The sequence below is a fragment of the Ursus americanus genome, chromosome 16 (genome assembly GCF_024610735.1).
Source record: "Ursus americanus isolate L20-20 chromosome 16, mUrsAme1.1.p, whole genome shotgun sequence".
NCBI classification, from domain to species: Eukaryota; Metazoa; Chordata; class Mammalia; order Carnivora; family Ursidae; genus Ursus; species Ursus americanus.
In genome coordinates this window covers 3,578,132-3,605,494 of record NC_142142.1, presented here as the reverse complement: position 1 = coordinate 3,605,494, position 27,363 = coordinate 3,578,132, and the positions used below count along the sequence as shown (strand labels likewise).

General features: G+C 44.7%; 2 protein-coding genes across 5 annotated transcripts in view; one reads left to right on the top strand and one right to left on the bottom strand.

The window, feature by feature from the left end:
* The window catches only part of DNHD1 (dynein heavy chain domain 1), an 85,830-nt gene extending 80,516 nt beyond the window's left edge, over positions 1–5,314 (top strand). For both annotated transcript variants that reach the window (XM_087868072.1, XM_087868073.1), the window contains 10 exons: positions 29–181; positions 358–536; positions 658–1,623; positions 1,823–2,009; positions 2,177–2,299; positions 2,384–2,585; positions 3,371–3,462; positions 3,627–3,776; positions 3,940–4,748; positions 4,931–5,314. In XM_087868072.1, the coding sequence (XP_087724198.1) occupies positions 29–181; positions 358–536; positions 658–1,623; positions 1,823–2,009; positions 2,177–2,299; positions 2,384–2,585; positions 3,371–3,462; positions 3,627–3,776; positions 3,940–4,748; positions 4,931–5,281 (3,212 nt within the window). In that variant the 3' untranslated portion in view covers positions 5,282–5,314. The remainder of the gene's footprint in view (positions 1–28; positions 182–357; positions 537–657; positions 1,624–1,822; positions 2,010–2,176; positions 2,300–2,383; positions 2,586–3,370; positions 3,463–3,626; positions 3,777–3,939; positions 4,749–4,930) is intronic.
* Positions 1–27,363, bottom strand: part of RRP8 (ribosomal RNA processing 8) — a 62,847-nt gene that overhangs the window by 28,889 nt on the left and 6,595 nt on the right. The window lies entirely within an intron of this gene.

Genomic DNA, 27,363 nt, shown 5'->3' with positions numbered 1-27,363 from the left:
GGTATGGTGTCCTCATCTCCCCCTGCAGGCCTGCCTGTGCTACTGACCAACATGGAGCTGGGCCTAGGGAGCCAAGAACTGCAATGGCTACTGCAGCGGGAGGAGCTGAGCCTTCCCCAGGTGCACCCTGGCTTCTGTCTCTATCTGAGCACTACTCTCCCCCTCAGTGCCTTGGAAAAAGGTGAGCCCCAGTGGGTAAGTTGCCACCACAGCTTTGTGGACATACTAGGCCTCCCGCTTCCCTCAGTCTGGCCCCGAGCAGGCTCAGGACTGTGGTCAGGAGCCTTGCGCCCAGTGCGCCCCACCCACTGGCTTTGCCAAGGGGAAAGGGTTAAACATCTCCCGTGTGACCCCAAGTGCTAGGTTATGAACTGCTGAAGGGCCTGAATGTGCTGGATCTGGGCCTGAACATGGATATCCTAGAAGACCAGATGCTGCATGAGATCTTGTGCATAGAGTGTCCCGAGCTCAAGAGCCGCTGGCAGGACCTAAAGACCAGAGCCCTGGACAGCTGTGAAGCTGTGGAGGCTGCGGAGGTGCCTGGGGGTCCCGGCTGTGGGTGGGGGTGAGCTTTGGAGGGGCCTGGGTATGGGGGCAGAGATGAGTTGGTGGACTGTGTGGGAAAGGGTCAGACCCACGGAACAGGTGACTTTGCAGGAGCGGCTGCTGCTGATGCTGCTGTTCCAGAACCCCAAATACCAGAAACCAGCGAAATTCCTGCGGGACATGGTGAGGGCCCAGGCAGAGCTATGTCAGCTGCGCGCCCACTGCGAGGATCTGGAAGACATGAGACTGCAGGAGGTGGCACTGTGGGCACCCTATCGGCGTGTGGTCTGGCACGGAATGGCCATAATAAAGGCCCTTAGCCCACTGCAGAACCTGCTGCCGCCTTTCCGCATGAGCCCTGACAACTGGCTAGCAGCCACCAGGCGGGCTCTACACAGCATGAAGCAGCGAGAGACTCATCAGGGGGAGGACCTGCCCGGCCATCTGCTGCATCTGCGAGCACAGCTGACCCGCCAGCTCCTGGGCAGCACTGTGGCTGCACTGGGCCCAACCCAAGTACCACTGGTCGGGGCCCTGGGCGCTTTGGCACTGCTGCGAGCGGCAAGGAAAGCACCAGAGCTGGAGAGGCTGGCATTTTGGCCTGGCCTGGCAGCCTCTCCTAGCACAGGCTACCGCAAGCCTGATGTGGCTCGGCCGGCCTGGCTAGGGCTGAGAGCCTGGCACGAATGTGGCATGTTGGAGCTGCTGCCCCCATTTGCTGGGCTGTGTGCCTCCCTGGCAGGGCACTCCACTGTTTGGCAGGCTTACCTGTCACTGTCATCCACAGTGCTGGGTCCTGCACCTGGGCCTAGGCCTGGGCCCAATCCACTCAGCCTCCTCCAGAAGCTGATTCTGTGGCGTGTGCTGCGACCTGAATGCCTGGCAGGGGCCCTGGCAGACTTTACCACCAGCCTCCTGGGCCAGCCCCTGGACGAAAACCTGGGTGCCTCCACAATACCCTTTGAATGCAGCCAGGCGACTCAGCCTGTGCTCATCTTGTTGCCACCACCTGGTCACCCCACAGCCACCATGCATCCCCTGACTGTCATCCAGAAACTGGCTGCCAGGCATGAGCAGGTTTGAGCCTAGTCTCTTGGCCACAGATACACCAGACCCCTGTGGGCCGAGATGGGGTGTGGTGGCCCCCTCCCAGCATTCTTATAGCTCTTTCTGGCTTACTCAGGGATTTCTGGGGTCATTTGTGGCATTACTTTGGGTCCCTTGGGTCACCCCAGGATCACTTTGAGTTCTCTGCCACCTCTCTGTTGGTGTTCAGGGGCAGAAGCATCTGGAGGTGATCGCCCTAGGCTCTGAAGCCTGGGACCCAGTCTCAGTAGTGGTCAGCACGCTATGCCAGGCTATGCACAGAGGGCACTGGCTGGTGTTGGAGAACTGTCATCTGATGCCTCGCTGGCCGAAGGAGCTGCTGCAGCCCTTGCTGAGGCTGTTGGATGGAGCCAGGGGTGCGTCTGCTACCTAATCCGGGGCGGGGGCCGGGCCTGAGCTTGATCACCTCACCCCAAGTCTGCCCCCATATCTCCCTCCTGAGCCCAGAGCCTCAAGTCTGATCCCAAACTTGTGTCTGATCCTTTACCCATTGATTGATCTCAGCCCCATATCCGACCTCTAGTGGTCCCGGACCTGGAGTTAGAACTGCTTCTAGCCCCACCTGCAAGCAGGAGTGTGACGACTGTCCACAGAGATTTCCGTCTTTGGCTTATTTTGTCTGCAGAGGCTATTGCTTCCTTACCAGGTGAGGGGTCCCCGCTGTAGGCCCTCAGATTGAAGGAGGAGGGCAACTGTGCTGTGCTGACCCAGCACTCTCCTTCTGCCCCAGCTGTGCTGACTCAACACTCCATGCCTGTTTTCTGGGACCAGTCTCTGGAGCTGGGCCACGTCTTGAGGGACAGCTTGGAGCTAGCCCAGCAAGAGCTCTCTGTGCAACCCCCAGCAAGGCTGCTGCCTCTGCTCCTCCTACATGGCCTCCTGCTACACCGGCAGCTCTATGGAACGAAGCTGCAGGCACACAGGGGGCGCTGGTGAGGGGCCCCCATCCATCTTGCTCAGTCAGTGGTTCAGCAAACACAGCATCTTCCACGTCCCTGAGGAGTATGACTAATTCCTGCCTGGGCAGCACCAAAGTGTGAGGGCAAGGGGAAGTCAAGAAAGGCTCCTCCAAGGACTTTGAGATCTTGCTTTGAATTGAGTCTTAGAAGCAGAGGCAGATCAGGTGGAGACGGGGCTATTCTGAGCAGAGGGAACTAAGCTCAGCAAAAGGAAGTGTGGCTAAGGTGGACATGTTGGGGGTTGAGTGGGGAGAGGCGGGGCTTATGGTAAAGGGCCTTTAAGACCATGGCAAGGGGCCTGATTTTATCCTGAGGACAGTGGGTTTTAAGTAGGAGAAGACACGTGATCCTAATTATCTGTTGGGAAGATCACTGTGGCTGCAGTGTGTAGAATGGACCAGATAGGACAGGGCTGGAGGCAAGCAGAGCTGTTTTAGGAGGCTCTGGCTTTCTGAAGGGACAAACCATGGTATGGGTGGTAGGGACTAGGGTAGTCACAGTAGGGATAGAAAGTAAATATGGAGTGAGGAAGAAAGAGGAGTCAAGGGTGGCTCCCAGATTTCTGCCTAAGACAACTGGGGGCTGGTATGGGAGGAAATGATGATTTCCGTTGAAAGCAAGTTGAATTTGAAGTGCTAAGTGGCAATGACTAGTGAACCCTCGTGAGTTTGGAGCTTGTTACAAGCTTGGTCTAGAAAGACCAGAGTCCTCAGCATATGGATGGTTCTGAAACCCTACTTCCTGCTCCCCTCCCCCAGGAGTCAAGTGACCCTGATTCAGGTCCTTCAGATCCAAGACCAGCTGAGGGCCAGGCTTAGCAATCCCAGCGCTGCCATGCAGGAGCTGGCCGGTGAGACCCTTCCTGTCCCCACGTAGTAATCAGCCCCCAGGAGCCCTGAAAGGTGTGGGAGTGGGAGTACTGGGACAGGGACATAATTCCCAGCTTTGGTTTTGGTTTGGGAGGAGGTGGAAACTGGAAGGGCTAGAACTGAGGGGCTCTGACCTTATTCTCAGCTTCGGTTTTCTATGGGGGTCCTCTGGGAGACAAGAAGGACAGGGAGGCCCTGATTAGCCTAACACAAGCCTGCCTGAGCCCCAGCAACGGGAGCTGGGTTCAACCACACACACCCCAGTATCTGCTGTCTAATCTGCTGCCCAGCCCAGGTAAGCTGCAGCCGGGTACCTGTGTTGGGGTGGGGGACAGTCTGTGTAATGCGCCCCTCTCAGGAATGTGAACCGCGGTACCAACAAAGGTGTAGGAGGGGGCAATATTCACACAGTTATGGGATGGTGGCTTAAAGTGTCACCCCTCCCCTTCACCTCCAAGGGCTAGGGGAGCTCGATGCTTTGGCAGAGTGCAAGGCCCAGATGCACCTCTTGCCCACACCCCCTGAACCCCAGAGCTGCGGACTGAGTGCTGGCCCCCAGGCCTGGCTGTTACGACGCCAGAGTCGGGCTCTCTTGAGCGCGCTGCAGTGGAGTTTACCCACTTGGGTTCCTGCGTCTAGCAGAGGCTGCCGACGCGCTGAAAAGCGGCTGCGGCAGCGCCTAGCGCTGGCCAAGCGGAGGCTGGAGTCGCTGCAGGCTCTGCTGACGGAGACCGCCCGCCAGGAAGAGTCTGGCGCCGGGTGGGCGGTGCTGGGACTGAGCTCGCGGCGGCCTCTGCAGGCTTTCCTCCAGACAGAGGTGCTGGAGCTGAGCCAGCTGGCCGGCACGCTGCTACGGGACCTGGACTGCCTGCTGCAGCAGCTGAAGGGCGCGCCCCCCTGCGCCTCCCCGCGCTGTGCCGCTGTGGCCCAAGCTCTCTGGACTGGCCGCTTCCCCCCGCCTTGGCGTCCCCATGCGCCTGCCGGCCCGCAGCCACCCTGGCACTGGCTGCGACATCTGTCGCGCCGTGGGCAGCTGTTAGTTCGCTATCTGGGCGTGGACACCAAAGTACCAGAGCGCATCTTTCACCTATCAGCCTTTTGCCACCCACGCCGCCTGCTGCTGTCACTGCGTTGGGAGGCTACCTTTGCTATGGCCACCCTGAACCAGCGTGTGCCTAGCTCGAATTTCCCTGCTTGCCAAGGCTCCAGCTCCAGTGGGCTCCCCCATAAACATCAGGAGCTGAACAGCAACCCTTTGCACCTCCAGGTATCTTCATGCCCGCCCTCCATTTACACTTCCGCCCCCTCGAATCCCTGATTCCACCTTACAATTACCCCACCTTGCCTCTTGGTGATCTTGCCTCCTCAATAGCCCCATATGCTCTGATATCCCTCCACCACGACGCCTCAGCTTCCTAGCCTTGCCTGATCAGCTTTTGGCACCTCTAGGTGGTGAAGGGTCCAAATCCTACCGTTCCAGAGATGGGGCTGCTGCTGATTGGGCTCCAGCTCCGGAATGCCGAATGGGACCCATTAGCAGGGGCCCTGCAGGACAGCACCTCCAGCCAGCCCAGCCCTCTGCCTCCGGTCAGCATCAGCGCCCAGGCCCAGGGCCCCAGTGACTTACCACCCCCCACCGGCCTGGCTGTGTACTCCTGTCCTGTGTACATGGAAGGGCCCCTGGGTATCACTAGGCTACACAGCAGGCACATCCTGATGCACCTGCCCCTACCCACGAAGCTCAGCCCCGCCACCTGTGACCATCGGAGAGTCCATGTGTGCAGCCCACCCTTGCTGTGAGCCCGCAAACAAAATAAAGCTGGGGTGATTCAATGAAGGATTTCTGAGATTTAGCAGGGCAGGGTGTCTGCACATGGAGAACGGACCTGCTGCGGGGAAGACCCAGTGTGCACAACCGAGGGGGGAATGCTGGTACCCTGTGGGAGATGGGCCTGGTGTTGGTCCTGCATCCCAGGGGCCTGGCAGATGGGGTGGCTAATACACAGGACCCAGAACCCTCGCCCAGCTTTCTACTGTGGTCTGAGTACTTGTGGTAAATCCACAAGAGATATATTTTTTTTCACAAGGGATATTTCTGAAGATAGAACATTAGAACTGAAAATGATTTTTTAAAGCCTTTGTTGTATTATCAAGAATGCCTCAGTCTTTCCCTTCCAGTCATCCCCTCTGCTGTGAAGTATTCTCCAAGTGGATCATATACATAAAAAAACAAAAGCCAAATAAGATAGAAGGTTTTAATGTGCATTCAACAATTATTTTTTTAAAAGATTTATCTTTTGAGAGTCTGTGCATGCAAGAGTGTGCAGGCTAGTGGGGGGAGGGGCAGAGGGAGAGAGACTCTCAAGCAGACTCCCCACTGAGCAGGGAGCCCCACGCTGGGCTTTATCTCATGACCCTGAAATCACGACCTGAGCCGAAATCAAGAGTCAGATGCTTAACCAACTGAGCCCCTCAACAATTATTTATTGAGCACGCCTCTGAACCAGATACTCTTCCTGGCACTGATGAAGTTGTTCCAGAGCAGGAAGACAGACAAGAAAAGGTCAACATATGGGTAAGTTAAATTTGATTTGTATGTGCTATAAAGAAAATAAAGGAGGCTGATGTGTTAGAGCATGACTAGAATAGAGCAGTTAGTATCCTTTGGGTGGTCAGGAGACGCTTCCTGAATGTGACAAAGAGAGCTATTTGAAGACCTAGGAGGAGCGTTTCTGGGTAGAGCCCTCAGTAGGCACAAAGGTCTTGAAGCAGGACAGAACATGGAGCTGGAGTATGGTGAATAACGGGTAGGGTGACAAAAAATGATGGAAAGGTATAGATGGGTAGATCATAGAGCCTTTTCATGATAATCACCTTGTATCTTACTTTTAAAAGCATAAGGAGGAATCTAGTGGAGAGTATTAGGTATGAGAGGACATGATCTAATTTGCATTTTGCAAAGATCACTCTGGCTGTTCTATGGCGGATGGGTGGGAGAAAATCCAGAGTAACAAGGAGGAACATCTGTTTGGAGGTTTGAAGTAATTCTAGTGGGAGATGATAGAGTTTGGACTAGGGTCCCAGCAGCAGGAATGGAGAACTGATGGATTTAGGAAATATTCTGGAGGCAAAGCCAGCAAGACTTGCTGATGGATTGGATGTGAAGGAAGTGGGAGTGAAGGAAGAGGACAAATCTAGGATGACGCCGAGATTTCAGGCTTGAGCAACTGAGTGGATCATGTTGTCATTAACTGAGATGGGAAATTTGAGGGAGGGACAGGCTGGGGGTAGGGAATCAAGAGTTCTGCCTTGATATGTTCAGTTTTTATTGACTGATTGCATGCTGTCTGATAAAAGTTGGGTTGGCACGTAACGGAGCTAAAGGCCTACATGGGCTCCTCTCCTTACCTCTCAGCACGAAAACTTACTAGGTACAACCTACTTCCCTCGCTGTATGGCTAGGTGTGAGCTATGTGGTGGGAGGTAATGCAAACAGCAGTGTATACTGAGCGCTGGCTCGCAATCTCTTCAGTCACCCCCTCACCAGTGACTGTGGAGTAGCCGATGTCCTTTAACAAAAGGCTGAGCAGAGGGGCAAAAGATTCCACTTTCCTCAGAAAGCCTTTCATTTTCTTTTCCATGGTCAATCAGGGACAGGGCTGTCCCTTTAGGAGGGGAGATTAGCAGAGTATTAAAGAAGTCCTTTGGAAAAATGAACCCTACCCTCTATCCACATACACCATCGCTACTATCTATCCTCCAGTGGAAGCAGGGAGCAACAGTGCAGTACCTGTGAAACCACCTAAAATTGGTTAGAACAGAACATTTTCTACAAATCCATACCATTTTCTAGACCAAAATCCATTCTTTTTCTCTTTTACGTAGGATTTTTTTTGTAATTTCAGCTTTCTTGAGGTATTAAACTTTTAATCAATTAGAGATTATAAAATAAGTACCATTTAACTGCATAGCTCAAATACAATGACTGCCATGTAAAAATGTTCCAGACCAGACAACTTCACTATTGTCATCAGATAAAGTAAAATCCCATTACAAAATCAAAGTTCCAAACAATGAAAGGAAGGAAGAAGTAAGACAAATGACAAAAGGGAGACACAGGTCCCATCCTGTCCTGATGGGGGTAAATGAAGTAGAGACAGGAGGGACCAGTATGACAAAATCAACCTCATCTGGGACTTCGGGATGCAGCAGTAAACTGAGGTGCTGTGGAGGGAGAAGTGTTTGCCCTTTTCCCTACTAAGACTCTAAAAGGACACTGCTCTGCAGCACGGACCTACTGTGGCCCCACGAGCATTAAGAGTGGCGTGGCCAGGAGGAAGTGTCCCTTGACCCCTTTATGATATGGATACTGGAAAAAAACAGAGAAAGACGAAAACCAAGAAACAGACTCTTAACTATAGAGAACAAACTGATGGTTACCAGAGGGGAGGTGGGTGGGGGGTTGGGGGAGATAGGAGATGAGGATAAAGAAGTGCACTTGACAGGATGAAAAAGTTAAAAAAATGTATTTACTATGTTCTAGCAATTCTGCTCCCAGGTTTATGTCTTAGTGGGTCACACACAAAATGAGTTGGGATGTGTTCTCTCCTACTCTACTTTCTAAAAGAATTTGTGTTGGATTGACATTTCTTTCTTCCTTAAATGATTCATAGAATTTGCCAGTAAAACCATCTGTGCCTAGAGTTTTTAGTTTTGTTTTTGTGGGGGAAGTCTTAAATTACAAATTCAATTTCTTTAGTAGATTTAATGCTAGGTTTTTTACTCCTGAATTTTGAGAGTTCGTTATATATTCTAGCTACTAATCCTTTCTCAGATATGTAGTTTGCAAATATTTTCTCCCAGTCTGAAGCATTCTCTTAACCAGATCTTTCACAGAGCAAAGGTTTTTTAGCTTTGATGAAGTCCAGTTTATCAGTTTTCTTTTATGGATCATGGTTTTGATGTCATATTTAAAACTTTTCGCTTCACTATAGATACTAAAGATTTTTCGCCTGTGTTTCTTTTCTAAAGTTCTTTTATTGTTTTGTACTTTACATTTAAGTCCATGATCTATTTTGAGTTAATTTTTGTCTGAGGTGTGAGGCTAGGTCAAGGTTCATTTTTTGCCTAAGGATGTCCAAGTTCTCCAGCTCCATTTGTTGAAAAGGCTTTCTCCCACCCAGTTGCTTCTGCACCTTTGTCAAAAATCAGTTCAGCAGAGTTGTGTGGGTCTGTTTCTGGGTTTTCTATTCTGTTCTACTGATTTACGTATCTATCCCTCCCTCCACCAATACCACAGTTTTGATTACTGTACCTGTATAGTAAGTCTTGAAACTGGGTAGATTGATTCCTCCTACTTTATTATTCTTTTTCAAAACTGTCTTCCTATTCTAGTTCCCGGGCCTTTCCATACAAATTTTAGAATGATCTTGTCTGTGTCTACATAAAATCATGGTGGGATTTTGATAGGAATTGTGTTAAGCCCTCTGTGGTTTACATGCGTACACAAATGACATCTTTACCATGTTATGTTCCGCAATCTGTGAACATGGAATGTTTCTACCTTTACTTAGATCTTTGATTACTTTCATCAGCGTCATATAGTTTTTACCATATGAGTCCTACTAATGTATTTTAGGCTTACAACTCCATATTTCTTTGCGAGCAAGTATAAATGGTATTTTTTAATTTCAGTGTCTACATATTCATTTTTAGTGTATAAAACCAAGGGGTTTTTTGTATGCTTATTCTGTACCTTGTAACCCTGCTGAGCTCATTCTAGGAATTTTTTGTACATTCTTTGCGATTCTCTATATAGACAAACATGTCAACTGTAAATAGCAACAGTTTGAGTCTTCTTTTTTTTTTTTACTTTTTATTATATTATGTTAGTCACCATACAGTACATCCCCGGTTTCCGATGCAAGGCTCGATGATTCATTAGTTGCGTATAACACCCAGTGCACCATGCAATGCGTGCCCTCCTTACTACCCATCACCAGCCTATCCCATTCCCCCACCCCCCTCCCCTCTGAGGCCCTCAGTTTGTTTCTCATAGTCCATAGTCTCTCATGCTTCATTCCCCCTTCTGATTACCCCCCCTTTCTTTATCCCTTTCTTCCCCTACCGATCATCCTAGTTCTTATGTTCCATAGATGAGAGAAATCATATGATAGTTGTCTTTCTCTGCTTGACTTATTTCACTTAGCATTATCTCCTCCAGTGCTGTCCATGTTGTAGCAAATGTTGAGAACTCATTCTTTCTGATAGCTGAGTAATATTCCATTGTATATATGGACCACAACTTCTTAATCCAGTCATCTGTTGAAGGGCATCTCGGCTCCTTCCACGATTTAGCTATTGTGGACATTGCTGCTATGAACATTGGGGTGCATATGGCCCTTCTCTTCACTACGTCTGTATCTTTGGGGTAAACACCCAGTAGTGCAATGGCTGAATCATAGGGTAGCTCAATTTTTAACTTTTTAAGGGACCTCCACACTGTTTTCCAGAGTGGCTGTACCAACTTGCATTCCCACCAACAATGTAGGAGGGATCCCCTTTCTCCACATCCTCTCCAACAATTGTTGTTTCTTGCCTTGTCAATTTTTGCCATTCTAACTGGCGTAAGGTGGTATCTCAGTGTCGTTTTGATTTGAATTTCCTTGATGGCTAATGATTTTGAACATTTTTTCATGTGTCTGTTAGCCATTTGTATGTCTACATTGGAAAAGTGTCTGTTCATATCTTCTGCCCATTTTTGGATTTGTTTATTTGTTTCTCGTGTATTGAGTTTGAGAAGTTCTTTGTAGATCTTGGATACCAGTCCTTTATCTGTAGTGTCATTTGCAAATATATTCTCCCATTCCGTGGGCTGCCTCTTAGTTTTTCTGACTGTTTCCTTGGCTGTGCAGAAACTTTTAATCTTGATGAAGTCCCATAAATTCATTTTATCTTTTGTTTCTCTTGCCTTTGGGGATGTGTCATGAAAAAGGTTGCTTTGGCTGATGTCGTAGAGGTTGCTGCCCATGTTCTCCTCTAGGATTTTGATGGATTCCTGTCTCACATCAAGGTCTTTCATCCATTTGGAGTTTATTTTTGTGTATGGTGTGAGATAGTGGTCAAGTTTCATTCTTTTGCATGTAGCTGTCCAATTTTCCCAGCACCATTTATTGAAGAGACTGTCTTTTTTCCACCGGATGTTTTTTCCTGCTTTATCAAAGATTAGTTGCCCAAAGAGCCGAGGGTCCATTTCTGGGCTCTCTATTCTGTTCCATTGGTCTATGTGTCTGTTTTTGTGCCAGTACCATGCTGTCTTTGTGATCATAGCTTTGTAGTACAGCTCGAAATCCAGCATTGTGATGCCCCCAGCTTTGTTTTTCCTTTTCAACAGTTCCTTGGAGATTCGGGGCCTTTTCTGTTTCCATACAAATTTAAGGACTATTTGTTCCAGTTCTTTGAAAAATGTCCTCGGTATTTTGATCGGGATAGCATTGAAAGTGTAGATTGCTCTGGGTAGCATGGACATTTTAACTATGTTAATTCTTCCGATCCATGAGCATGGAATATCTTTCCATCTTTTTATGTCTTCCTCAATGTCTTTCAAGAGTGATTTATAGTTTCTAGAATATAGGTCCTTTACGTCTCTGGTTAAGTGAATTCCAAGGTAACATATGGTTTTTGGTGCTATTGTAAATGGGATGGATTCCCTAATTTCTCTTTCTTTGGTCTCGTTATTCGTGTATAGAAATGCAACTGATTTCTGAGCATTGATTTTGTATCCCGCCACGTTACTGAACTGCTCTATAACCTCTAATAGTTTGGGACAGTTTGAGTCTTCTTTTCTGTGTCTTCCACACCGCATTAGCTAGAACTTCTAGCACTATTCTGAATACGAATAGAAATCCTTGCATTCTTTTCAATTTTAGGAAGTAAGCATACCTTTCACCATTAAGTGTAATGTTAGCTATAGATTTTTTAAAAAGAGATTTTCTTTCTGAAGTTGAGGAAATTCCTCTCTATTCCTAGTTTTCTGAGTTTTTATCATGAATGGGTGTTGAATTTTGTCAAATGTCTTTTCTGTATCAATTGATGTAATCCTGTGACTTTTCTTCTTTAGCCTTTAAATATAGTGAATTACACTGATTTTCTACTATTGGACCAGTCTTTGTATTCCTGGAATAAACTCCAGTTGGCCATGGCATACAATTCTTTTTATATGCTGGTGGATTCTATTTGCTAATATTTTGTTAAAGATTTTTGTGCCTATATTCATCTGAGATATTGGTCTGTAGTTTTGTTTGCACCATCTCTTCCTGGTTTTGGTATCAAAGTAATATTAGCTTCATAAACTGAATTGGGAAGTGTTTCTTTCTACTTTCTGAAAAAGGTTGTGCAGACTTGGTGTTATTTCTTCTTTAAACACCTGGCAGAATTCTTCAGTGAGACAACTGGGGCCTGGAAATGTCTTTCCTGGGAGTTTTAAAATTGTAAGTTTAATTTCCTTAATAGTTTATAGGGTTAATTATTTATTTCATATTGCATGAGTTGTAATACTTGTTTTTTTTTTTTCTTGAGGAATTGCTCCATCCTAACTACGTGCTAAATATATGTCTATACGGTTATTTGCAGTATTACTTTATATAGTATATCTGCAAGATCTGTAGTAATATTTGTTTCACTCCTGATATTGTGTCTTTTCTGTTACTCTTGTTAGAGGTTTGTAATTTTATCCATCTTTTCAAAAAAAAAATGGCCCTTTGTCTCGTTTTTCTATTTTCAATTTCATGGATTTCTGCTCTTCTCTTTATTATTTCCTTTCTTCTGTTTGCGTTTGGATTTATTTTGCTCTTTTTCACCCCTAGGCTATCAAGGTGGGAGCTTTGATTATTCATTTGAAATTCTCTTTTCTAATGTATGCTTTTAGTGCTATAAACTTCCCTCTCAGCATCACTTTAGCTACACAAATTTTGATATGTTGTTTGTATTTTCGTTACATTCAATGTAACTTTTAATTTCCCTTGTGATTTCTCTCTGACCCGTGGATTATCTGTAAGTATATTGTTTAGCTTCTGAACATTTGGAGATTTTCCTTTTACCGACTTCTAGTTTGATTTTGTTGTGGCCAGAGAACACACTCTATATGATTTCAATTCTTCTGAATTTCTCAAAATTTATTTTATGGCCCAAGATAGGGCCTTTTCTTGGTATATGTTCCATGAGTACTTGAAAATAATGTGTATTTTCTTGGGTGGAGTATTCTATAAATGTCAATTAGACCCCACTGGTTGAAGGTGTTGTTGAGTCCTTCTGTATACTTACTTGTTGGTTTTCTGTCTTAGTTGTTTTACCAGTTTTTGAGAGGGGTGTTGAAGTTCCCAGCTGCAACTGTGGTTTGGTTTTCTTTCTCCTTTCTGTTTTATCAGTTTTACTTCACACATTTTGCACAATATTCTTTGGTATATACACATTTATGATTGTTAGGTCTTCTTGATGCATCGATACATGTATACATCATTATATAATGTCCCTCCCTGTCATTGCCCAATTCTCCTCTACTTTATCTGACATTAATATAGCCACTCCTGCTTTAATTTTTACATGATAAATCATTTTTACCCTCTTACTTTCAATTTGCCTACACTGTTACATTTAAAGTGAGTTTCTCGTAGACAAAGTATAGTTGAGTCATGTTTTTTACCACTCTGTCCACCTCCGTTGTTTAACTGGTGTATTCCGTTTATTAACATGTAGTTGTTGATGCTAGGGAGTAAAGTTGCCATTTTTTCTTTACTGATTGCTCTCCCTGATTTTTGCTTGTTTTCTTTTTTATCCCTTCTATGGGTTAACTGGGTACTTTTTAGAATTCCATTTTGCCTTACCTATAGTGAATTTGAATTTATATTTCTGTATAGCTTCTCAGTTGTTGCCGTACGTATTGCATTATAAATGCATTACTTAACATGGTCTCCTGGTCTTGTGATTTTACCAGTTCAAGTGAAGTATAGAAACCTCACGTTCCTTTATCCTTCCCTGTTTATAATGATCTTAAATATTTCTCCCACATATGTTTAGAACACCAGACAGCATTATATTTTTGCTTCAACCATTAGACACAATTCAGAGAACTCAAGAGAAGGAAAGCTAGTTCAGTTGGCATGTATGTTTAATATGCTCTTTCATCTTTCTGGATGTTCCCACGTTTCTTCTTTTAGCATTTCCTTTCTGTTCAAATAACTTCTCTTAACCCTTCTTTTAGGGTAGGTCTGCTAGTGACAAATTCTGCTAGTTTTCCTTCATCTGAGAATGTCCAAATTTCCCCTTCATTCCTGAAGAATATTTTCACTGGGTATAATATTCTGAGTTAATAGTTCTTTTCTTTCAAAAACCTGGAAAATATCATACTACTTCTTATAGCTTCCATGGTTCATGAGAAATCTACTGTCATTCAAATTGTTCTTTTTTAGGTAAGGTGTCATTTTTTTTAGCCACTTTCAATATTTATACTTTTTTATTTAGTCTTCAGAAGTTTAATTGTATGTTTGATATTGACTTTTTTTTTTTTTCATGTTTATCCTGTTTGGGGTTCACTCTGCTTGTCTCTTGCCAAAATTTGGGGAATTTTCGGCTATTTTTCATCAAGTGTTCTCAGCTCCTTCTGGGATTTTGATGAAACGTTAGATCTTTTCTTATAATCCCACAGGTTCCTGAGGCCCTGTCCATTTCTTTTAGTCAATTTTCTCTGTCACTCAAATTGAGTGATTTATATTGTTCTTTTCTTCCCCTCTTTTAGTTACTTATACTTTTCAGTTCTAGAATTTCCATTTGGTTCATTTTTGTAGTTCCTATCTCTGGCAAGGTCCCTATCTGTATATTCACTCAAGCCTTACTTTCTTTTAGTTTCTTGTATTTTCCTTTCATTGCTTAGGCATACAAATAACAGCTACTTTAAAGTATCTGACAGCTAAATCCAATATCTGAGCCCCCTCGAGTCAATTTCTATTGAGTGTCCTTTATCCTGAGTATAAATTACTGTTTATAATTTCATGTTTTTATAACAGGGTTATAATTTCCTGTTTATTTGCATGTCTGGTAATTTTGGTTGAAAGCTGTTGTTGTGGATAATATATTGCAGTACATTTTCCTTCTGTTATATTCCGAAGATTTATTGGTAGTATAGTTATAGTAGGCATCTTGGGGCAAGGGTGGGCTTAAATTGCAAATCTTTTATTTCCTGTGCTATGTAACAGTAGATAGCTCTGCTTATTTCTTCCAGCTTCTAGCAGCAGCTGCTTTTTTTTTTTTTTTTTTTTTTTTTTTTTTTTTTTTTAAGCCTGGTCTCAGGGAATCTTGCCTGCATTTACATAGTTCGGTCATTGGCCAAGGATGTGAGCAGATTTTGGCTCAGATTTTGGGGCTCACTTCCTCTACAGCCCTTTTGCTTCTGGGGCTTTCCTTTTAAATTTCCAGCTGCTCTCCATTACAAAACCCTGTCCTCTGACACTTCAATTGCCACCCAAGCTGGACATGAATTGAGGAATGCACTCAGTCAAAAAAGCAGCAAATTTGCACATCTCGGCCAGTGCACTTCTGTCAGTCAAAGGTAGACTCTTGACTGGACTCTGCCAGCCTTATTTGCTAGGTCCCCTGAGTCTCCTCTGTGCATGTGTACTTTAGCAGTCTTGGGCAAAGTTTATGTTCACATTTTGGTTTTACCCCTCATGCCACTCTCTCACTTCCAGGATTTCTGCTCTTCAATTTCCAGCTGCTTTACCAGCCCTGAACTCTGTTCTCTGCTATTTTAAGCCAGTAAGGCTGTGGTTTTCTGCCTTTGGAACTGGTGGATGGGGTGGGGTTGGGAGGGACCTTCAGGCAAAGACCACAAAATCACATTTTATCCATTGCAGTTGAAGTCTTTTAAGGGTAAATTCTCCTCTAGTTTTTGCCTGCTTCTGTTCACTTGTCAATGTCTTCAGATAGTTGCTTTTTGGTTTACATTTTGTTTAGATTTTATAGTTGTTAATTTTGTTATATTTTATAGGGGAATAAAGGCCTGACAAATTAACTTGAAATCTGGAAGCAACACTCACATACATTTTTAAGAGAACATTTATAAGAAAATTCTTTACCCAATTTTTTGTGGTCACAAGATTTGCATAATCTAAATGTCCTTCACTAGGGGAATGGATATGTTAAATGTCCTAAACAAATACTCTGGAACACTAAACAGACATTGGAGGCAAGTAAGTCCTAGATCGTAGGACTACAGTACTGAATAAAAGAGATCAAGTCCCTGCTGCCTTGGAATTTACATTCTAGTGTGGAGAAATACACAATCATCATATAAACAAATAAATGTACAATTTAAAAGGTGACAAGTTCCTTGAAAAACTAAGCATGGTATGGCAGTAGAGAGGGGGACTATAAAAAGTGACATGTGAACAGAGACCTGAATAAAGTGCACAGTGAGCCATTTAGCTATCACGGAAGTAACAATCCACATAGATGGATTATTAAGTACAATGACCCTGTGGCAGGGGCATGCCTAGCATTTTCAATAAATAGCATGGTGGACTGTGTAGCCGAAAAGACATGAGTAGAGGGAGTGAATGTTAGATAATGCGAATCCAGAAAATACAGGGCCTTTTGGGCCCCAGGAAGAACTCTGGACTATGTTAAGAGTGAGAGGGGAAGCCCTTAGAGCATCTGAAGAAGAGGAAAAGTGAGTTAAAGGTACATACAGCAACATGTATCGCACTTATTTAAAAGCACTGTGTTGAGCAAAAAAAGGTTTATAGGAAAATATTTACGTTCACTCATGAGCAGAGCTGTAAAAGTCCTATACAAAATATTAGCAAATTGATTTCAGCGATATATTAAAAAGGATAATAATCAACTAAGGTGATTATATTCTAAAAATTCAAGGTTGAGTTCACACGTGGAAATGAATCTATTGCTACACTGACAGAACTTTTTTTTTTAGGATTTATTTTTATTTGAGAGAGAGAGAGACCGCGAGCGTGATGTGGTGGGGGGAAGGGGCAAGGGAGAGTTTCAAGACGCAGGGCTTAATCTTACGACCCTGCGATCACGACCTGAGCCAAAACCAAAAGTCGGATGTCCAGCTGACCGCGCCACCCAGATGCCCCTACACTGACAGAACTTTTAAAAATATATATGATATTTCAATTCAAAAGCAGCATTTGACAAAATTTGAAATCCAATTCAGGATAAAAATAATAGCAAACAGAAAGGCACATCATTAATCTGACAACTGTTAATCAGAACCTCACTACCAATATCATACCCAATGATGAAATACTTAAAGCTTTTCTTTCAAGGTTGAGAATGAGACAGAGCCTTCTACCCACATTACTTCTCTTGAACACAATAACAGATCTCCTGGCCAGTGGAGTAAAGCAAGAAAAAGAAAGAAATGGTATAAAATTGGAAAGAATGAAATAAAATTGCTGTATTCAGAAACAACAGGCATATGTATGCAGACAAGTAAAAAATACAGATATACTACTGAATTAGTAAATGAGGTTATTTAGCAAAGGTGCTACTCCATGGTCAACACACAAAAATTTATTTTATTCTATGTTCAAGCAAGCAGAAAATGAAACTTTTAAAAGATCCCATTTGTAAGTCATTAAAAACAACAACCAGTAAATGCCAAGGACTAAATCTAACAAAAGATGTGCAGAACTCTGTACACAAATCTATAAAATATTATTTTTGTAATATATTTATATATAGTCAATATAAAATATTATTGCAGCAATTAAAGAAATGGAGCATGAAGGCCACAGAACTGGAAGACTCACTATTATAATTCGCCCTAAGCTGATTCAGCATAAGAAAATCCCATCGGGATGTTTGGGGAGCTCGACAATCATGAAAATGTAAAGGGCCAACAACAGTCCTTTTGGAAAAGAAAAATTGTGTGGGACATGCTGTACCACATATGAAGACTGATTAGAAAGCTATTGTAATGAAAACTGTGAGGTACTGGGGCCAAGACAGACATATAGACCTAGAAATGGATGAGGACCAGAAACAGGCTCACACATATAGAGAAAAATATGGAAAGCAGACAATGCATAGCAATGGGAAAGTTTTTTCAGTGAACAGTTTTGGATTAATTAGATATCTAGATGGAAATAAAATTACACTTAGGTTCCTCTTCTAACCACACCTAAAAATCAGTTGCACATGGGTTGTAGGCAAAATACAAATACTTCCAAAAGATAATTTAGTAGAATATCTTTACCATTAGAGGGTAGGAATGACTCCTTAAATAGGTACACACAGCATTAATCATAAGGGAATGATGGATAAACTAGACTATATTAAAATTAAGACTTCTATTCATCAGTAAACGCCCATGAAGAGTGATAAGGCAAACCGCAGAATGGGAGAGGGTACTGGAAACACACATAACTTAAAGGGGTTATATCCAGTATATACCCAAAGAACTGCAAAATCAGTAAGAAAAAGATAATCCGATAGTAAAAATGGGCGAGAGACTTGGACAGGCACTTTAGAGAAGAGTATTTTCAAACAGCCAGTAGAATCATGAAAAGGTCAATCCCATTAGTAATCAGGGAAATGCAAAGCAAAACCAAATGATACAACATTACACATACAATTGGGGGGAAATGCCACAAGATAGCAGAGATATGAAATAAAGTGAATTCTCACATGGATTAAACTCTCATATTCTTGGTGAAGAGAGTATAAATTGAAAAATCTGCAAGCAGTCTGGCATTATCTGCTAAAGGTTAAGGATATATATATACTTTACAACCGAACAGTTCTACTCCTAGTTATATTCCCAATCTGAATGTGTATACATGCACAAGAGGCATTTGCAAGATTATTCATAGCATTATTCACGGGAATCAGAAACTGGTCATTAGGTGGTTCACAAACCTTGTTTGTCTTTCCCCTGGGTACACGGTGGGAGTGTATTTTCTTACCAACTATGGAGTTATACATGGCAAGGAGACTTGTTTTGGCCAATTACATGGGGCAAAAAGGACATGTGTTACTTCTGGGCCGAAACTTTTGGTGCCAGGGACTGATCTGCCTTATTCCCTTTTCTCCCCTTTTGGAAGCATGTACGGCATTAGCTAGGGTCCTTGAGTGACTATGAGCAGTCTCTGCCTCTGGCAATAGTAAGAAATTACCTTCTGTGGCGTTAAGCCATTAACATTTTGGATTTTTATTTCCTGCAGCATGGCCCAGCCCATTCGGACTGATATACCACTCAAATGTACATCAACAGTTGAATCAATCAATTGTGGTTTACAGTTATAATTTACTCACAGAACAGGATACTTCTACAATAATAACAGTGAAAAAAACTCATTTGTACTCAACAACATGGATGAATCCCATAAACTTATTGTTGAGTAAAAGCCAGACACATGGAAATATATACTATTTAGGTATAGGTACTTAAAAGGGGGTCTGAGCACCCAATTCCACCATGGGGTATCCCCACACCAACAAGTAATTCTCTGAGACACCAGCAGGGTGTCCTACAACTCACCTTAATTCTGACACTAACTGCCTAGAGATGGCATCAGCTTCCACAGATTAAGGGCTCAGTCCTATAAGACTGCCCTCCTCCCTCACTTCAGATGCTAGTCACAAATCCAGGATGTCAACTGGAGCTTCTCACCGATTGGCTACAGATTTGGCTACAGATTGGCTACAGAGGTTCCAATGACCGCCCTACTCCTGGGATTCAATTAATTTCCTAGAATGGCTCACTGAACATCCAGGTGGAAAAGATGCTTAGGCAAAGCATGTGGGAAGGCAACCGCTCCATCCTAGGGCACCTGGGGCATACAAAACTCGTCTCGTTAACATAACAAAAGACAGTGTCCCAGTCCTCATCACTTAAGAAATTCCAAGGGTTTTAGAAGCTCAGTGTTAGAAATACGTATTTTTTAATTATAAATCGCAGTATCACAATGCTTAATTAGTAAGACTATAAAGAAAAGCAGGAAAATTAGTGTCATGAGAGTCAGGATGGTGGTAACTTTGTATGGTTGAGAGAAGAAAGTGGTTGATGTTTGGGAGGTAGCATAAAAGGCTTTCGGGTGCTGAGACTTTCTCAATTTGGATGGTGGTTACAGTGGTGCTGGCCTGTGATAAACCATGGGCAAAACATTTTAGTTTATTTTTCTACATGGATGTGTGTTTTGCTTACTTTTCTGATGTGTTCAACTAAAAGGGATTTGGAAAAAAAAAAAGATCGATAGTTGCTGTAACAACAAACCTTCAAGTGTGTGATGGTTCAACCATAAAGAAAATGATTTCTCACTCATGTGAGGTCCAAAACAGGTGTCCTAATGATGTGGGAAACAAAGGCAAAAGAAAAACTAAGTTTCCTTACTGCTTACAGTCCATTAACAAATCCTTGAAACAGGCAGCGTGACATTCCTCTAGGAACTCAACTGCCTCAATGTTAATACTTTGCTAAGGGCAAAAAGAAATCTTAGTCGACCCCCAGGATCCTTAAGTCAACTTTAACATTTAAAAACTACTTTGGAAACTTCCTTTATCTCTAACCCCCCCCTCCAAGATATATGTTAGCAATCATCCTCTAAGCATATGGCCCACTGGTATACATCTGAAGGGTCTCATGACTGAGTTTTTACTGAACAGTAATAAACGACATTTTCCTAACAATAGCTAGCCTCCTCAAGGTCCTAGAAACCTTGTTTACAAAATACCTTGAGGCCTGTGCTATCCCCAACCCCCTCCCAACTTCAAAATATATAATTGGCCACTCCTCATGACCAATGCAGCTCTTTCTGCCCACAGGTCCTGTCCCCATGCTTTAATAAAACCATCTTTTTGCACCAAAGACATCTCAAGAATTTTTTCTTTGCCATCAGCTCTGAACCCCAACCATTTCCTATATCACTAATTGGTGGGTGGCTCTTCTCTAAGTGATGCTTCAGGGACCTAGGCTCCTTCCATCTTTTGGCTCCATCATCTTCAGCACGTAGCTTTCAAGGTCACATATGCAAATGCATGAAGTTGGCCAAAGTGGACAACAGGGGACTATGTATAGGAAAATGTAAGGACCCAAATCTGCAAGTAGCACACATTAGTTTCACTACCAACCAACTGGCTAGATTCAATCCTGTGGCCACACTTAAGTGTAAGGGAAGCTGGAAACACAGTCCAGCTGATTTCCCAGAAAGAAGAAAATGGGTGTGAGAAACAGCTGGCAAGTCTCTGCCACAACATATATGTACCAAAACACATATGTACCAACATATGGTACAACGTACATGTACATTGTGGGGGTGAGGAACAGAGGAGTGAGAATCAGGAATAAAGGAAACAAAAGAGAGAACAGGAGAGGGGGCTTTCATGGGCCAATCCTAAAATAGGGCCATAAATTTAGGAGGCTTAACTCAATTCTTAGCATCAATCTGTGTAGCAATGAGAGAGATAAGAAGGCCAGCAGTGCCATCCTGACCTTAGTCTTTACAGTTGTCCATCCTCTCCTGGTCCAGGAATGTTTTCTTTTTTTTTTTTTTTTAAAGATTTTATTTATTTATTTGACAGAGATAGAGACAGCCAGCGAGAGAGGGAACACAAGCAGGGGGAGTGGGAGAGGAAGAAGCAGGCTCATAGCGGAGGAGCCTGATGTGGGGCTGGATCCGGACACGCCGGGATCACGCCCTGAGCCGAAGGCAGATGCTTAACCGCTGTGCCACCCAGGCGCCCCCCAGGAATGTTTTCTAAGCCTCACTCCTTGGACTTCTCACGAGTTCTGCGAATTACTTATTGATATTCCCCCGGTACTTTCTCTTCTTAACCACACTTTGTTATAGCCAAACTCAAAGTGTCACAGAGTAGATGGGACTTTACCTGTTGAACCTCCGTCCCACATGGAACTTCAGCCATTACAGTAAGCACCCTTACTTCATCCTTGATGTCAGTGGGAATGCGGCTGCAGAGAGCCCAACGTCTAGATAAACCCGCTTTCCAGCAGCAACGGCCAAGCAGCAGGAAGATGACCCTTGCCTCCCAAATCTCATGAGTGCATCTAATTGGTGGAACATAATTTTTAGAAGAACCCTAGCTCCAAGGATTTTAATTTTTCCAGGTAGCAAAGAATTTGAAGCAACCAGGTGATGGATGCATACCCTGGAGCACCACACAGCTGACAGAAGCGACAGTTAGATTCTATCCCTTATTTACCTATTTTCTTGGGGCTCCTAAGCCACTACATTATCTCCCTCCACAACACAACCTCTCACTCCACCCCTCCCGCTCACCCCCTCACACACACTCTGGTTGTGTTGTACCAGCTGAGATTCTGCAAACTCTTATTTCCCAGAATCTACTGCCGGCTGGTTCCATCAGGTCCTGCCAATGGGACGTCCTAAAGGGAAACTGAAAGTGAAAGACGGGAGGGAGGCCGTGCATTCCTGTTTTCCGGCCGCTGTCACACTACCTCAGCTGCTTCCGCATTTAGCAGCAGCTTTGCCACTCTTGTCAGAGATGTTAGCAGCAGACAGGCAGCCATGCTCTTCCTCAGAGGTCCAAGCACTAGGTGTGTGGAAGAAGCTTCCCCCACAAAGCTCTGAGTATCATCAAAAGGGCCCCTTCTCTGAGCTCCTAGTTTCCGGTGATTATAGAACTTCTTCCTGTTTGTTTTCCCAGAACTTAGGATGTTCTGGTATCTCCAGTTAACATTTCTGAATTACATCAGCAACTTCTTCCTACTCTTTCAGCCTTCCAACACTTGCAGTCAATTCTCTGTATTAAATGCCATCACTTGAAATACTTAGTGTGGTTTGTATCTTCCTGACAGGGCCCTGATTGATAGGTGAATGGATATTATAAACACAGTTGATGGGGCGCCTGGGTGGCACAGCGGTTAAGCGCCTGCCTTCGGCTCAGGGCGTGATCCCGGCGTTATGGGATCGAGCCCCACATCAGGCTCCTCCGCTATGAGCCTGCTTTTTCCTCTCCCGCTCCCCCTGCTTGTGTTCCCTCTCTCGCTGGCTGTCTCTATCTCTGTCAAATAAATAAATAAAATCTTAAAAAAAAAAAACAAAACACAGTTGAGTGAGGGAGGGGGGAGGGAAAGTAAGAATACAGTGTAACGCTCTATATAAATAAAGTGCACGCACAAACAGTTCACACTTTCTTAGAATATGTACGTAAGAAAGAGGACGTTAAATGTTTTTCAGTTGTCTAAGATCTTTGGATATACACCAAAACTGAACACAACAGGTAACAGGTACTGACACATTCTAAATGAAGGTGCTGGATATATCCACATAGGATTTACTCTAAGATAAAAAGCTGATCCAGAGCCCCCAACTTTCTACAGTATAAAAAGTGAGAAATGAAAGATGCATTGGTGGGAATTTTTAGGAATAGAGAATTTTTCCTTCCTGAAAGGCAAAGGGGCAGTGCTGTTCCCTTCATCCTAAATCAAGTGAGGAGTGCTCCAAGAGAATCATTTATAGTCACTCTGTGTTCCCGTAAGAGACAGGCTTTATATTCATTCAGATCACATTCTCTAGCTAGAGGTCTGCCACACTCAGGAACTGAATAGAGCCATCTCCGTATAACCACTGAGGTGGAGCCTGGGGCAGAGGCTTCTTGGGAGAACAGAACCTGAATCACTTATGGGGATCTGAAGTGCTATGAATATAGAGATTGGTGCTTATTTCTCATATGGAGAAATCAGTCAGTCGGGCTGGCAGGGGCGAGCAGGGGGAGAGGAGTCAGCTGCTGGCTGGGCTGCACTTTCAGTGTTTGGTGGGACAAATAGGCATGAGTTTCTGGTGGGCTTCTTGAAAGGGACCCAGTCTCGAGGTGTTTGTTGGGACCTCTCCCAGGAGGGCTACACAGGGGGAGGGATGTTAGCATCTGGAGGCTGTGGATTCACGGACAGGGGCAGGGGCTGAAGGGGAGTGTGGGCTGTGTATCATAAGGAGGGAAGCAAAACCAGTCAGTGAACAAGTCCCCATGGGGCCTCCAGAGAACCCCAACACCTCACACGAGAGCCAACATTTAAACTCCACACTGATGGAGTTTAGCTTTTTCTCCTCCAATGTGTCCTCCTCATCCCAATCTTAAGTAACAGAGGAGTGAAAGAAACAGACCATGTTTCCCCACCCACTGAGCTGGAGGAAGAAGAGCTTTGAATTGGATAAGTTCTCACAGGTCACTGAGGTGTGGGAAGGGGTGGGGGAGACAAATATATTTAAAATGTTAGTATTTTAGATTGGCCTCAGTTATGTTGTAAGGAATAATGAAACATATTTACACCAGAGTATTAACAATGTAGGACCTCTGAAGTAAGGTCAAAGAAGTAGAGGCTGTGGCAATCAGCAAGACTCCCAAGCAGAAGAGTAGGGTGTCCCTCCCTAATCAAGAACACGTCACCTGTGACCATCAGAATCAAGAGACCAAGAGTAACAGAGACCTAGTGGTTCACATCCTTGAGCTCCTAAACCAATGGTAACAGCCACCTACCTTTGAGTTTCTAATAATATTAGGATAAACATCTGATTTGTTTAGGACATTCTTCAGTGAGATATTTTCTTCTGGTCACAATCAAAATGCAACTGATAAAATGAGCATCTCAACTTCCTCATGTGGGCATTTTTTTCTCTCAATTAAGATCAAAGTTATGGGACAGGTAGGAGTGTTGACTGGCAACTGGTAAAACAACATGTGTGAAGCACCCCGAAGGAAGCAGGGTTTTGTGATCTCGAGTAAGGTGGACAGGATGCCCAGAAAGGATTTCTTAGCCAGGGTATATAATGCTAACATTTGTAACCTTCCCAAAGCTCAGTAGCTTAATGTAAGCGTTTTCTTTTTGTTTAAAGTCCAATGTGGATGTTCTTGGTCAAAGAGCTTTCCTCCGAGCAGTGACTCCGACTCCACGGTTCTGACTCCACTGTCTTCAAAACGTGTGCTTCGAGGTTACTGAGGAAGGCAGGAGGGGGTGGGGGAATGTGGAGGAGGCTCATCCCCTCCGTAGCTGCCTTGGTCTGGTAGTAAAACATCACTTCTACCTACTTTCCTTTGGTGAGGACTATTCACGGAGCCCCACCTTGACGCAAGGAGCTGGGAAACGGTGTGTCTGTGAAAAGGACATTTTGGTGAGCATCTAGCCAGTTTCTTCTACAGAAGAAATGGGGATATTGGTGTGAAGATCTGGAAGATGAAAATGAGCTCATCACGAAAAGTACTGTAGAAAGGCGGAGGAGCATATGTAAGGGCCAGCGGGAGCGGCTTGGGACGCTTGAGGGATGAAAAAGAAAGCCCGTTTGGCTGGAGCCTCGGGAGGAAGGAGTGGGTTAAGATGCAGCTGGAGAGCGAGGCCTGGGCAAGATCACAAAGGGCCTGGGAACGAGTCTACATCTTTTGTTCTCAGAGTGCTGAGGACCCATTGAAGGATTTTAAAAAGAGAAATGGCATATCTGATTTACATTTTAAAAACATCACTTCGCTGTGTGGGAAATGAATGGGTTTGGGGGCAGGAGTGGAAGCAATTAGACCAGTAAGGCAGTTACTACAGTGGTGAATGTCCTAGAACCAGGTGGCTGGTCTGAGAAGTCACCTGGGAAGGAGGACAACCTGTGTATAGAAAGCTCTAATTGCAGGTCTGTGTCTGTGAAAAGCTGTGAAGGGCTTTGTGCAATTATGTAAATGATTGAGTGTTTGGAGCTGAGCTGTGTCTCTGCCAGATCATGTTGTTTCCTTTGGAACCCTGTTCCTGCAGGACTGTTACAGGAACAAAAGCTGGAGCACACCGGAAACTGCAGCAGCAAGAAACCTCTCAAAGCACACTGAACAAGTACAAGGCACAGGCTGCCATCCAAACCCAACCTTATTCTTGTCTCTTACCACCCCTCCAAACTTTTTCCATGTGGGGGCACTCTTCCCTGCTGTGGAGAGAAGCTGCAGCAAGCCTGTGACTTTTCAGCTCATTCTTAGTTAACAGTCTTACCATCTCAAGCAATTAGAATGTCTAACCCTATGTAACGATAAATAATGTGCACCTACTGTAGCTTTAACTACTTTCCCCTCCCAGCCCTGCCCCACTTACATCTAGTCTCAAGGAGCCTGAGCTGGGGAGGGGAAGAATAATCCGTATGCTCTCTGCTCTTCTTACCTCCAGGCTACCTAAGAGCTGCTGACTACTCTGGGTCCCGCTGCACAGAAATAAGGGGTAAGGAAGGAAAGAAGGTTCTTGTTGGACTGGGTGGTTCTGTGCCCTGTGGGCCTGGCAGGTATTTAAAGGGGACATCCCGGCTGTCCCCTTGACCCTGGTGGATGCAGCTTTAGTGGGTGGTCTCCTGCAATTCCCTCCTCAGCCCACAAGGCACACGCCTAGCTTCTTTGTGCTGAGGGCTCCTTGCCTCCTCAAACGGTCCTACTGGAAAGGAACCAAGACCACCCCACGCTTCCCTCTCTCCTGCAAGACTCACAGGATACACACATGCATCACTTGCCACAGCAAATTCTGGGAATGCAGGCCAATGCAAAAGCCGCGGCCCTCCCCCCGCTCCACCACTAAAACAGTTAGTGAGCCTCTGCTTGCCCTCTACGTTCCCAGGGCACGAGTCAGACTCCAGGCTCATCGTTCCTCAGCCGAAGGAATATAAATACCTCAAGCTTCCTGAATGGTCCCAGTGGAGTTCACAGTTAGATCTGAGGTGAGGGGGGTAGGTCCTCACAGTCCAGCTGTGCTGTCTCACAACAGTAAGCTCTCTACAGAGATCCTACACGGTCTCTTCCCATGCATCCTCTTTCTGACCTTGAACCTCAAGCCTGCTATTAATACCACCGGCAACCATACTCCATTTCCATCACTCGTTCATTCCCTCTTAACTCTCTTAAGGATGTTTATGCACTCTTCGCCTCAAAACTACAATTCCTTCCCTGCTACTCTCTCAACCCTGCTTCCTGCTTCACTGTGAAAAACCAAAGCAAATCAGAAACCGGGGGAGGGCCTGGTCATCACTAGGTGATTAAAATGCACTGCCTTGCACGGTACAGCAACCCCCTCCAACTTACCTCTTACTACTCTTGCCCTTCCTTCAATCTCTTCTCAAATTGTTCTTTAAACTAGTTTGTTCTCTGAACAGCTGGCATACTGTATTTCTTAAGGAGATACACTGTTCCCCCTCCAGCCTAGGCTCTTGGCATTAAACACCAAGGAACGTGGGCTTGCCCGAGAGTTTGTCCTGAAGCTGATGATGGAGCCAGGGGGCCCCAGATCAGGTTCAGGGGAGTCCCGCTTTCAGAATCGGAGCAACTGACGGAGACACTAGTGGGGCTGGACTGAGTTACGGGGAGTCCAAGGCCTGAGTAAAACCCAGAGACATTTACTTGGGTGGATACAGCCAGAATAGGCAAAAAAAAAAGAATCCAAATTATAAGGAGAACAAAAAAAAAAAAAAAAAGGAGAAAGGCAGAGACCCAGCTGTCCTGCTGAGAATAGAAAAACAGGGAAAATTAACCAAGATCTAGGAATATAAACATGTGCAAAAGAACAGAGACAGGGAACTATCAACGGTAATGTGTGTCCCACAGCGAGATGCCTGCTACTTCAACACTTTCCTTGGACTTTGTGGCCTGCTTCCCCTTATCCTCGGAGGCTCCTGTCCCATGCAGCTGCCGTAATAATCATTTCCCCAGTAATCTCCAGTGAACCCTGACAAGCTGGAGAGGACGGTGAGGGTATTTTATCTTGGCTGCCTGGAAGCCAGCTCCACTCACCAGCCTCACATCGCTCCCGCAATGGAAGTTTCTAGAAGGCAGTCCAAACTCCCTGCACTTCTGAAATGCATTCCATGGATCCGCCCCCTTCCTTG